General features: G+C 46.5%; 1 protein-coding gene across 1 annotated transcript; it reads right to left on the reverse strand.

Moving 5' to 3' along the window:
- Nucleotides 1-514: 514 nt before the first annotated feature.
- myoc (myocilin) lies at nucleotides 515-7,956 on the reverse strand. Its single transcript, XM_076727314.1, has 5 exons — nucleotides 7,247-7,956; nucleotides 4,011-4,076; nucleotides 3,844-3,936; nucleotides 1,746-1,957; nucleotides 515-1,651 (listed from the first exon to the last, which is right to left on the reverse strand). Exons 1-5 carry the CDS (start codon nucleotides 7,731-7,733, stop codon nucleotides 1,070-1,072), a joined length of 1,440 nt encoding a protein of 479 aa, XP_076583429.1. The 5' UTR covers nucleotides 7,734-7,956; the 3' UTR covers nucleotides 515-1,069.
- Nucleotides 7,957-12,213: the final 4,257 nt, after the last annotated feature.

Consider the following 12,213-nt stretch of genomic DNA (forward strand, 5'->3'; position numbering starts at 1 on the left):
AAGGAGTTAATAGTGCTTTATTGATCAGTATTCAGCTATTAGAGCAGTGTTTGGGTTGCCAGGTTTTGCCTGGTGTTTATCTTCCTGCAGCACATGAGACTTTTGTTCAATAATAATCCGTTAACATTTATATGGAAACTACAGATGAAGGTGTTGACTCAACAGCCAGAGAATTTTCACAAGCCAAAAATTAAGAATGGCCTTTAAACTGATTTGTAAAGCGTGACTGCAATACGGTAAAACAATGCATCTCCAAAAACTGAGAAGGAGCTGTGTTTCTAGCCTTGTGACAATGCTTTTTTCTTATTATTTTAACATAATTCAAGGAGTGTTTAATTATTTTAAAACAATTTTTAATTATCAAGGTTTCCCTGAAGGATCTGAAACCACTAAATCTGGAGATACTGATTTTCAACCAGTTTGTTAACCATTAATGAAATGATTACAGCTGACACTTCACCAAGTGGTAAAACGTACTTGTCCAAGGTTTATAACATAATAACCACAAACTCTTGTAGTTTAGGAAGTTTATTTCATGGCAATTTTGAACATTACGTCATTGAATAAAATGTACAAGTACATGCAATATTCAATAAATGCTGAGTGAGAGCTTAATTTCATAAAAGATGTTCGCTGGTGAAAAACTGTCGGGGGTGTAGCTAACACAGGAGTTGCCATTGTAAATTGTATGCATTAATCATCCCACTTGTGAAATTGAGCTACTCTTCATCAGTCAGACCTCAAATATATATATAGCTTAAGAAAACAAAATCATACATCTGAATAAAAGGCGGTACAAAAATAATTCCTCTAAAAACATGTTTGTGGGCCGTGCCACAGCGGAAGCCCTCCCACTGAAGAAAGGAAAAAGCAGACCTGCAGGGGACACTGTTCCTCAAACTTCTTCATTTCACTTTGGAGTTCGGTGGTTGGGCTCTTCTACACATTGACTCTGAGGGTGTTGGCTTTATAATTACTACCACCACACACATATTGCTCTAAAGCTGTGAGTCTTTGAAGCTGGAACAGGTGAGCAAATGTCACTTTTCAACAGTCAGTACTGATGGCCTTAGTTGGCCTGCGGGCGACCCAGCTTGATGTCATAGGACACCATGTGGAAGTTGTCCCAGGCAAACAGCTTCCTCTGAGCCAGGTTGTAGTCGATCATGCTGTTGTAGCGGTGCTTGTTCCTGAAGGGGATGTTCACGGCCTTCCCCTGGCTGGTTTCTGTGTCGTACATGTAGTTGATGATGGTGTCGGGCGCCGTGTAGCTGGCCACGGTGTACAGCTTGCCGCAGATGATGAAGGAGTTGGCCACGGAGTTCTTCCTGATGTTGGTCTCCCAGCTCCTCTTCACCTCCAGGCTGTTGGGGTCCAGCTGCGAGATCACGATGGCTCCTTTGGCTTTGCTGGTGGAGTAGACGGCCCATAGCCCCTGCTCGTCCACGGCCAGGTCGATGTCCGTGTAGCCTCCCCAAGAGTAGGGGTACTGGCCGTGGAAGCCAGCGTGGGGGAGGTCACGACGGGCCGCGACACTCTCGGAGGCCAGGTCGTAGCGAATGAGGGTGCGGCTACGACGTCTCTGATAATACAGAGAACCTCGGTACACAGTGGCACCAGTGCTCTCCACCTGCTCCGGCAGCAACAGGACCTGTCACGGGAAACCATAAGACAATGACTGAGAATGACTCCAGATTTTTCGCTCATCCCTGTGAACGAACGTACATCATCTGTGTGACACCTACCTTGGATGGAAAGCCTTTAGAGAGTTGTTCCATGTCCTCATACCCAAAGATTTTCCTGACGTCAGAGCCAATGGTGTCGATGCGCCAGACCATGTTGGATCCGTAAGGGGAGACACCCTCAGGATCCTGCATCCAAACGCCATATTTACCTTCTATGTTGTCAGCCTTCCTGTGAGTGACCGGCTCGCTAACTGAAATCAGCTCCCCACAACCTGCGAGCAGGAAGGAGAGGAGACATAAGAAAAGGAAGGATAAAAAGATTTGTACGACTTTTACTATCCGATGCTGGGAGTCAGATTCAAAAGATCAAATGTTCAATAGAATCAAGACCTTTCAAAGTTGGGTAAGAGCTTTGAATCCTGCACCCTACAAGAAGGCCTTTGCTGACTTGCTGGGGGTTTTCCCAATTTTCTACTAGCAGATCTTGCTTTTAACTCTGTTTTCCATTTGAATAATGTTTCCTGTACCTCTGTCTTCTTTGGTCAAGACTAGGGTTTGGGTCATGGTCAGGTGTTACTGGGTTGACTGGTTGGGTTTAGGTTGGGGAAACATGAAAAAGGCTGCAACGCAACAATTTCCTTTTAACCGTCCGGTGGTTTTCCGACAGCGTCAGCGCGATCCACCAAGTCGCACAGTCAGCTGTAGATCAACATGTACAGACTGCGGGTGAGGGACGATGAAGGTAATCTGAGCGCTGATCAGGGGTGTGATGAGGTCATCGTTTCTCATCATGGAAGCAGACAGCGGGTCTAGAGATGCTGCCTGACATCTCTGTTAGCCGCAAGTGTGTCTCAGTCACCACCATCGGAGCAGCAAGTGGGCTACAACTCATCCGGGGCAGGGACTCTGCTGCTGCTTGTCTTACCAGGAAAACGATAAGGCAGGCTGTATATTTACCACTGCCTAAAATACACCCCTGCTCTCGGGTCCAGGATGTAGCACCGGATTAAGGTCTAAATAGGAATATGTCTTATAAATACACCTATTGCCATGTAGCTTCCCTGTGGCGTGGCCTCACTGGCGATTATATGACTTCACGTGGCGGCTGCACGTGTTATTTTCATGATCTCCCAAACAATCGAACCTTCTGAGAGGCATTCAGCAGAGCGAGCTGTGACGCAGTTTTGGGAAATCCCATCAGAGGAAGGTGTAAGAGTGTCTGTGGCACCCTCGTTAAGGGTGCTTTCCCTTTACATTTACGAGGCAAACATGAAATTCAGGAGGGCCCTCATACCTATGGATTGCCATGACTCTGGTATTCTCGGCCCAAATGCTGTAGTATTAATAGCAGTATTTGCTTTGAGGTTGTCAGCGGGAGGGGTGAGTCTCATGTTTGCCAGGTCAGAGGGGGAGGAGGAGGAGGAGGAAGGAGGGTATTAACTGCCAGGACAGGATTTCAAAGGACTACACTGGACTATACTTTAACTACAAAGCATGAGTTCTTTACATTTTTCACTGACTGTTGTTTTCTTAGTGTTCCAGACAGCCTTTGCGCCGCAGCCTTTGTGCCTCCTCTTTGAAGCATGTAGTACACAAAGATTTGCTCTGAAAAGGTTTTTTTTTTTTTGTAAACAAGCTAAAATTCTGTTTACGCGATGGTTTCATATTTGTTGCTCGTAACCATAAAGGCCTGACAAATGAGTTGAATGTATTTCTTTACTCATATAAACATCAGCAAAGCAGATTTTTTTTTTTTTTTAATAGTTTAGATTTGACAGCCATGTAAGCTAGCTCGCAGTCTTCGTCTTCCCTGCCTTTGTGGGTGCGCTACTTTGCGTCTTTGTGCCTGAAACTGGTCGCAGGAATGTGAATCACAGCATGCTTGTGCACGTGCATCATTGTGAGCATGCATGATACAAACAATACAGGGACTCAACTTTGCTCCACAGTGCTACTAGTGGTCAAGAACTCAACAGGGAACCTTTAACTTGTGTGAACAAGCAAAATAGTTAGATGATGGTTGTTAAAGTACAGATTGATTATACGTCTGCTGTAAGATATTCTCCTCTTACAGAAATGAATACAAACTAGGGCTGTCTGGCGTGTTAGAAAACCACTCGTATGGTCCTGCTGGGGAGAAATAAAGAAGAATACAGACCTGTGTTGTCCTCGGAGCCGTCAGGGGCGGGCACCTCCGTCACCTCGGCCTTCAGCTCCTGGAAGCCTGGAGATCCATACTGCCACGCTGAGTCTGTCAGGGAGAGATGGATTCAGCTGAAGAAGAAACAGCAAGCTGGAGGCGTCTCTGCACAAAATGTACCCCACCTCTCAAACTGCTGCTGTCTCCCTGCCTGTTGGGTCTGGTCATCAGGTGAGACATCGGACTGGAGCCTAAACGCACACATATGCAGAGTTTAGTGATGTCTGTTGCATATTTCACATGTAGTGTACAGTAGTTAAGAGGACGTTCGTGTACCCCAACGTGGATACGGCCCTACTGACAGCAGGGAATGTGACAGCAGGAAACAAACACCCCTGAATGGATTCCCAGCTGCTCCGGAGTCAGACAGTCGGTAGATTGGCCGACCATAACACACATACTTGACGCACTGGACGCCCCATCCCGCCCCAGCACTGCCAACATCACGTCCTCAAAACCTCAAACCAGTCGTTTCTGCCCTGTATCACTGTCAGGTATCAGCCTCCTTCTCTTCTCTTCTCTTCTCTTCTCTTCTCTTCTCTTCTCTTCTCTTCTCTTCTCTTCTCTTCTCTTCTCTTCTCTCCCCATTGACCCCCAACCCTGTCCTCCTCTCAGGGCTCCTTCATGAAACCATTACTGTGGAAAGTAAACAGCCTCAGTGTCATTGTCAAACAATGACTGTGAACTGCATACTCCACAGCGGCTTCAAAATACAAAGAAGCTGATGTTTACTGAAGTGCTTTTCAAATATGGTTTCATGAAAATGGATGAAAGGATGGAAGGGTGTGTTTGTGTGCATGGGTCAGTGTGTGTGTGTGTGTGTGTGTGTGTGTGCAAGCACGTGCCTGCTGGGCTCTTGCACGTGCAGCTTCCAGCGATTTTCAGGCGCATAATGAGCCCTAATGATGCGGAGAGCATTAAACGCTAGCATCTGGAGGCTGATGTTGATTCTCGACATTGATGAAGAGGAGCGGGAGGCTTTTAATGGGGCAGATGACGAACACCAGTGACACGGGAAAGTTACTGTGTGTTATAAACAGAAAAGCATGTGAGAGCGCTGAAGGTAAGATGTGAGCCTGTTTAAAAGCTTGTAAAACTGAAAGGTCAGCCGTCTTTTGAGGGTTAAGGGGGTTTGCTATGAGGTTGTTCCCACGGGACACAGCCATTCATCATCATCACAGGTAAAAGGGCACATTCTCCTACTGTCTTCTCCCTTGTGTGTGTGTTTGTGTGTGTGTGTACACGTGCGCCATATGTGCCCTGACATCCTGCCTCTTTGTTTGGGATGTCACTGAGCAGAATACCATAAACCTCATGGACCACACGGGTGCTAATTTCCCAGAGGAGGCTCAGTCTGAGGAGGCAGCGCCTTCATCAAACCCAGCTTACAGAGCTCAGCAGAGCTGTTGGATCTTTTTAATCCTCCACAAAGTTCAACCCAGCATTCCCACAGTACCGTTATCCTGCAACATTTTCCATCTGGGCATTTACATTTCCTTCATAATTCAGGATACAGTGTATAATTAGACAGAAGAAAGACATTTAGGTTTTATGAGTCCATTTCCTGCTGGCCTCAGACTCTGAAAATTGAAAGAAAACATGTGAAAGTCATGGTGAAATTGATGGTGTTTTGGTAATTGGCTTGGCTCCATCTTCACTGTAGACTCAAGTAAAGTCAGGCACATGCTCCTCCTGAAAATAAACTTTATTTAGACACAGTAACTTTTTTTTTTATTATTTAAGTGTATGTAAATGTGGCCTTTTAAGCTGCTATAGTCTGCTGTTGCACTCCTCAAGCTTAGCAAATTTTCACCTTAAAGTGTGATTTCAATTGTTCTGTGTGCTGCTGCGTGCCGTCAGTCCACACCCCTTGATTTTGTATTAGGTCCGCTTTGAGCGCAAGCCATGTCTCCATTTGTAAAGAACGTTGCCACTTTTAGCACGCAAGCTCGCTGGCTTGTGTCGTCACTACTGCCGCAAATTTTATGAGAGGGTCTACTTTCACAGTCCTAAAATAACATTACAGAATATCAGCTCATATATTTTGAGAGGCAAGTGTGACTGAAGCGCATAACCACTGCTTGAGTTGTAAATGCTAAAATTTTCCTGTCAAAGTGACGAACTTCCTGAAATGCTTTGACAGTCATCTCCTCTCTCCTCGGGTTCTGCCTGTCTTCCTCTCACTATGATCTATTCTGCATCTATCTCTCACCCTGAGCGGCCCTCTCTGTGTATCTCGGTCTGCACGCGTAAACATGAGCATATAACCTGGAATATGCAGGAGATAGAGAATCTACTCTCCTGATGCAGAGTGAGTAGGGATGTAATTTGCTCTGAAAGCAAAGAGAATAAACAGAGAGGTGGCTTAACAGAGAAAAGAAAGGGGGATGGTGGGTGAAAAGATGAGCGTGGAGGCTAATTAGACAGATGTTTGGCCACTGCAAACACACAGAATACCAGAGCTTAACCTTACTGGCTCCAAGATAACTCCCGAGCTCTGTGCACCCCTCTAACCCCTGGAAGTATAATGTTCTTGGCCCAAAGACCTCTGCGGCCCCCTCCATCCCCACCAGCCCTGACCCACCAGGCGTCATCAAAAGCCCTGAGATGAGACCTTGGCACGGAACCGCCACTTCCACCGTGCATCACATTTCAGCCCCCCCTTCCCCTCCCCAGCCAGGCTATTCGCACCCTGCTCGTCATGCAGAGGGAAACACCAGTCATAAAGACAGCAGGGTCTGCTCATAAATACTGAGCTGACCCTCTCTGGGCTGCCACCATCACCCCTAAATGCAGGCAGGAAGCAGGGAGCTGAAACCCGAGCTGAGTGTCTGCAGACTAATGCGGCTACCAAAACATTAAACACACAAACACGTATCACAAGAGGATGCACACACACAATTGTTTTTATTATTATTATCATTTTTTTAAGGGGATTTGTGCAAGCAGATGTGGTGTCAGGAGGAACCTGAGCTTTACCTCAGTACATGAGTGAGTGGACAGAAACATGCATGCAAATACACATACACAGGATTCCTGTGCCTGTGCAATGCAATCTATATGTGCATGGTATTCCATGCATAGATGGCATTTATGTGTCATCACTTCTAGGCTCCAGTTAACCCATTATCCCTCAGCCAGAGTTACCAACTACATATTTCAACAGAAAGACAACCTGTCTGCAGGCAATTAGGGGATCTAGTTGTGTCTCAAATGCAGGATGGATAGAATTTAAATACAAAATACAAAATGCACAATTATCTAAAAGCTGGAAATTCAGTAAGATAGTAAATTTTATAAATGTCATCACACATTTTTCAAATAGCTCTGGAGTGTGTGGTGCTTTGCGTGTATCTCTTACCCCCAGCAGGTCTCATCAGGCCACTGCCCTGCAGAGAGGGGCTTGGTGGCACCATGGGGGTCTGCGGAGGACAGGGTCTGTTCCTCAGCCTCTCTGTCTCCCTCCTCATCTCTTCCATCCTGCGCTGAAGCTCCCCCACCTCCCGTTCCAGACGCTCCTTCTCCCCCTGCAGCAGGTTCTTCTCCCCCACGGCCCGGTTCAGCGCCTCCTGAAGCCCAGGCTGAGGTCTGGCTCCGGCTCTCTCGGGGCCCCCGCTGCCCCCTGCGGTCAGCTGGGACACGAGCACCTCCAGCATGCTGAGTCTGGCCTTCAGGCCCTCCACCTCGGGGCCTCCGGTCTGCGGGCAGCTGGTCTCGACGGGGCTGGGTACGGTGAAGGTGTACTGGCATCGTCCACTGCGGTCGTTTCCCCTCCACAGAGCAGCTCGGTCCTGTGCGTCACCTCGCAGCAGGAGGCCACTCATACACAGAGAAAGAAGGAGGAACATGCTGGAGACGGTCCTTTCACACAGACAGGTGACAAGTTTACTTAATTCTCCCTCTGAAGAATTATTTTCTTCTGTTCAGTCTTTTTACTCTTCAGCTCTCAACTGGAATTCTCCTTTATCTCCCAATTTCCTTTCTTACTGCGTCTCTCTTTTCTCAGGTGTCGCTTCTTTTCGCTCGCTCTGCTCTCCTCTGTCTCTCCCCGGCGGACAGGTCTGTAACACTGAGCTCTCCCCAACAGCTCACAGATATTTATACAATCTGGAGGGGAAGGAAGGAGGGAAAGAGTGGAGAGGTGAGAAGGAGGGAGGGGAGGCAGGGCAGATGATGGTGAAGGGGGGGTGGAGGGTCAGAGGCAAAGAGGGAGGGAGGAGGAAAAGAGAAAGTTATGGGATGCTGGTTGTTTTGGGGACAGAAACGACGCATTTTCACACAAGTTTGAGCATCCCTCTGCAAAAGCTGTTTTAAGGCTCCAATGTGACAGCGCTGTCTTTTGAATTTGTGTAATTCGGCCCCTCCAGTGTCATTTCTTCAAGTCTCATCTGTGAAAACGTCCACTGATATGTGATGCAGCCCCCTGTGTCTAAGGGGATTTGGCCCCAGCATGGCGGAGAAAGCTCGGCCTCATTGGATACAGTTACCTGCTGAGGAGCCGGTGTCCCCTTTCATATTGGTAGGGGGCCAGAACATGACACAAGCAGCCGATAATGGCTGTCATTGGGAAGGGTCGAGGGTACAAGTCAATTGATGGCCAGATACCTGACGCTGACCCCGACCCCGACATAAGCCGTGTCCCCTCAGCTGAGCCTGGCTCTGTTGTAGTATGTGTGTTTGTATTCCTGTTGCAGGCTCCACTCACTGCACTTTTGTTTCACATTTCTTTTTAATACAACATGAATGAGCTGCCGGGAGCCATTCCTCCCCAAGCCCACTTCCTGTCACTTGCTGCCCAGCTGGATTTGTTGCGGTCTGCCTCTTGTCCCTCCTCTCTCGTCCAGTCACTAACACAGCATGAGGGACACGCTGATCTGCCTGCGAGGCCCACTTCTGCAGTCATGCGATACGGAGGATGATCTGTTGTTTATTTTCAGAGAGGCTGGATGAAAGATTTGAAAGTGAGACACTTGCTCAGAGATGCACGCAATGCAGCAGGTGTGCACACACACACTTACACACCTTCCAAACTCAACAATCCCGGCTTTTCCAGGTCTCAGCTTTCCCTCATATCCTGCCTCTTTGTTTGGGAAATCTGTTCTCGTTCCTCTCCTGTAGATCATCTCCTTACTTGCTCAGACTTCTTGTGCATCCATCTCCACTGACCTGCCAGGTCACCCCGAACCGTAGGACATCACCTGACCCAGATGCTTCACTTCAGGGAGGCCAGAGGGCAGCGGGTGCAGAGGGGAACGGGGCACGAGGGGAAGTGTTCGCGCTCTTAAAAACACACACCTCCCCACGCAGGTTAATGCCAGCCTCACCCGCTTCCGTCAGTGCTTGTTTACAGGCAGCTGGTGCTACCTGAGACACGTCTTGATTGATGGGGTGAGTCTGTGATTGGTCAGACAGATGGATGAATAAGGTAAGGCATGTGTTTGATTTTGAAAACACTGAGTTGCGATGTTCACGGTCAGGGTACGTCCTCTTACAGGAAATATCTTAAGAATGAGAAACTGAAGGGAGGGAGGAAGGTGGGACACACGAAATAAAGGACTGAATAAATCATCGCAGGAGGAAAAGCTGGGAGTAAAACCACATGCAACCAAAAATGGAGACAACAAAGGAAAGAACAATGAGGAATGAAGCTCCTGGGAAAGAACGAGGAGTGAGAGGTCAACTGCAAAGATGGAAATTAAATAAAACATCTGAATAATGTTTTATTCACTAGAATCCCAATGAGTATCAAATGTGGATGGATTTCTTCTTCTGGGGATTCATTTTCCACTTCCTCTGCAAAGTGACACATGCATGTCTCCTCGTGCAGGGACAGAGTCTCCACTGGACAGGGTGTGTGTGTGGCTGACTAATGCTGGTTGGCACATTGTCCACTCTTCTCTCTTGTGAGTTTATTTCACTTTTATAAGACTCACATAACCGCTGCTATGCCCGGAATCTGAAGTCATCCAGTATCAGCCCCTAACGGAGGACCAAAACATCCTGTGCTGCCAGCGTGGGTGTGTCTCTGCAGGCGGAGAGGATTAAAATGTCCTCTCATGCACAAATATTTTGTATAGTTTTAACACCAAATTCTTTTTTTTCTTCCTTTGACAGTCCAGACAGCCAGTTTGCAGTAAGAGCAAATGGCTTGTGTCTGCCTGCAGCACGTCTGTGAGAGTTGTCACATTTTACAGCCACTTGTCCAACCGGGACTTTACTACCTTTGATTTCACTGCAATTGAGCAGGAACTCAGGGACCGTCCAGTGATACGCAGGCTTTTCATCGCAGCTACATCAACATACAAACAAGCGTGTGAGATGAAATGACCTGTCTCCTTTTCATCTTCAAAGCTGAAGTAAAGCCACCACCCCCCCGCCGTGCGCACCAGCGACGGAGTGTGAGCCGAAAGGCCATCTGCCATAGATCAATGAAGTAAAAGACCCCTGGGGGCCAATTTAATTTCTGCTCCCTCAGAAGAGATGGGCAGCGCTGGCCGGGCAAAGAGCAGAGCTGTCAGAGTGTGTTTGTGTCGACTGTCCTGAGAGGATGAGAGCAGCGGGTCTGCCAGAACAATGAGGCTTCAGCGACTGCAGCACATCCAACTTTAGTGCCATCTTGGGACTCCACGCTGCCAGTAAAGTCACGGACCAATAAAAAAGTCGAGTAATGAGAGGAGATAAAAGACAGCGCAGGACTTCAGTGGCTGAATGGTCAAGAGTGGAGGGATGGCATGACCATTAGTTTTTCCCTCTTCACCCCCACTCGTCTGTCTTTCCATCAAGCCTTTCAACCTTGGCTGTTTCCCTCCAATTACTCTCCATCTTTACTCTTTTGATTTCATTTTGGCTTAGTTTTCGTTAGGTTTCAGGGTGCATTTGCTAGTTTTTAGTTTAGCTTTTATATGTTTAGTTTTACTTTTACATTAGATTTTGTTTGTTTTTGTTAGGGCCTTGTATAATGTGTCAGAAGGATGCAGCTACATATACGTGCACAATACATTTACAAAATGAATGAAAACTAAATGCTTCTAATTCAAGTATTTGTATTCATTTATTCATTCAAATATTTGTATAAATACAGTACTGTGCAAAAGTTCTAGGCAGGTGTGAAAAAATGCTGTAAACTAAGAATGCTTTCAAAAATATAAATAATAATTGTTCATTTTCATTAATTTTATCATTTGGTGCCTTCAAACCAGCATCAATTCTTATAGGTACACTTGCACAAAGTCAGGGATTTTGTAGGATTATAGTCGGGTGTATGGTCAACCAATTATACCAAACAGGTGCTAATGATCACCAATTTCACATGTAGGTTGAAACACAGTCATTAACTGAAACAGAAACAGCTGTGCGGAAGGCTTAAAACTGGGTGAGGAACAGTCAAACGCTGCTATCAAGGTGAGGCTGTGGAAGACAGTTTCATATCACAGGTCGTACATCATGGTGAGACTGAGCACAGCAACAAGACAGTTATACTGCATCAGCAAGGTCTCTCCCAGACAAAGATTTCAAAGCAGACTGGGGTTTGAAGATGTGCTCTTCAAGCTTTTTGAAGAAGCACAAAGAAACGGGCAACGTTGAGGATCATGGTGGTCAGCCAAGAAAACTTAGTGCAGCAGATGAAAAACACATCAAGCTCATTTCCCGTTGAAATCAGAGGATGTCCAGCAGTGCCATCAGTTCAGAACTGGCAGAAACCAGTGGAACCCAGGTGCACCCATCTACTGTCTGTAGAAGTCTGGCCAGAAGTGGTCTTCACGGAAGAGCTGCAGCCAAAAAGCCAGACCTCCGACATGGAAGCAAGACCAAGTGGCTCAACTCTGAATGAAAACACAGGAACCGGGGTGCAGAACAATGACAGCAGGTGCTCCAGACTGATGAGTCAACATTTGAAAAATTTGGCCGCAGCAAGAAAATGTGCAAGTGTATCTCTAGAAGAATTGATGCTGTTTTGAAAGCAAAGTGTGTTCCCACCAAACATTGATGTCTTCTGTTCATTCACTGCATTTTAATTCATGAAAATAAACTATTAATTATTTTTGAAAGCATTTAGTTTACAGCATTTTTTCCCACACCCGCCTACAACTTTTGCAGTCCTGTGTATGAGTAGAATCAAGGGGTTGCAACTTTTATGTCATCATGAAACCTTGTGATGCAAAATCACAATAAAGCAACCTCGATACAAACCTCGATATAAACCTTACTCATGAAAAATGAAAATGTACATTTAACATTTTTATTTCAATTAGTTTGTAACCACACAAAGTCCCTCATCTCATTTACAGTAATAACCCCGGGTCTTTAAAGCAAAAGAAACCAGACCAG

The sequence above is a fragment of the Chaetodon auriga genome, chromosome 3, assembly GCF_051107435.1.
Source record: "Chaetodon auriga isolate fChaAug3 chromosome 3, fChaAug3.hap1, whole genome shotgun sequence".
Classification (NCBI taxonomy): Eukaryota; Metazoa; Chordata; class Actinopteri; order Chaetodontiformes; family Chaetodontidae; genus Chaetodon; species Chaetodon auriga.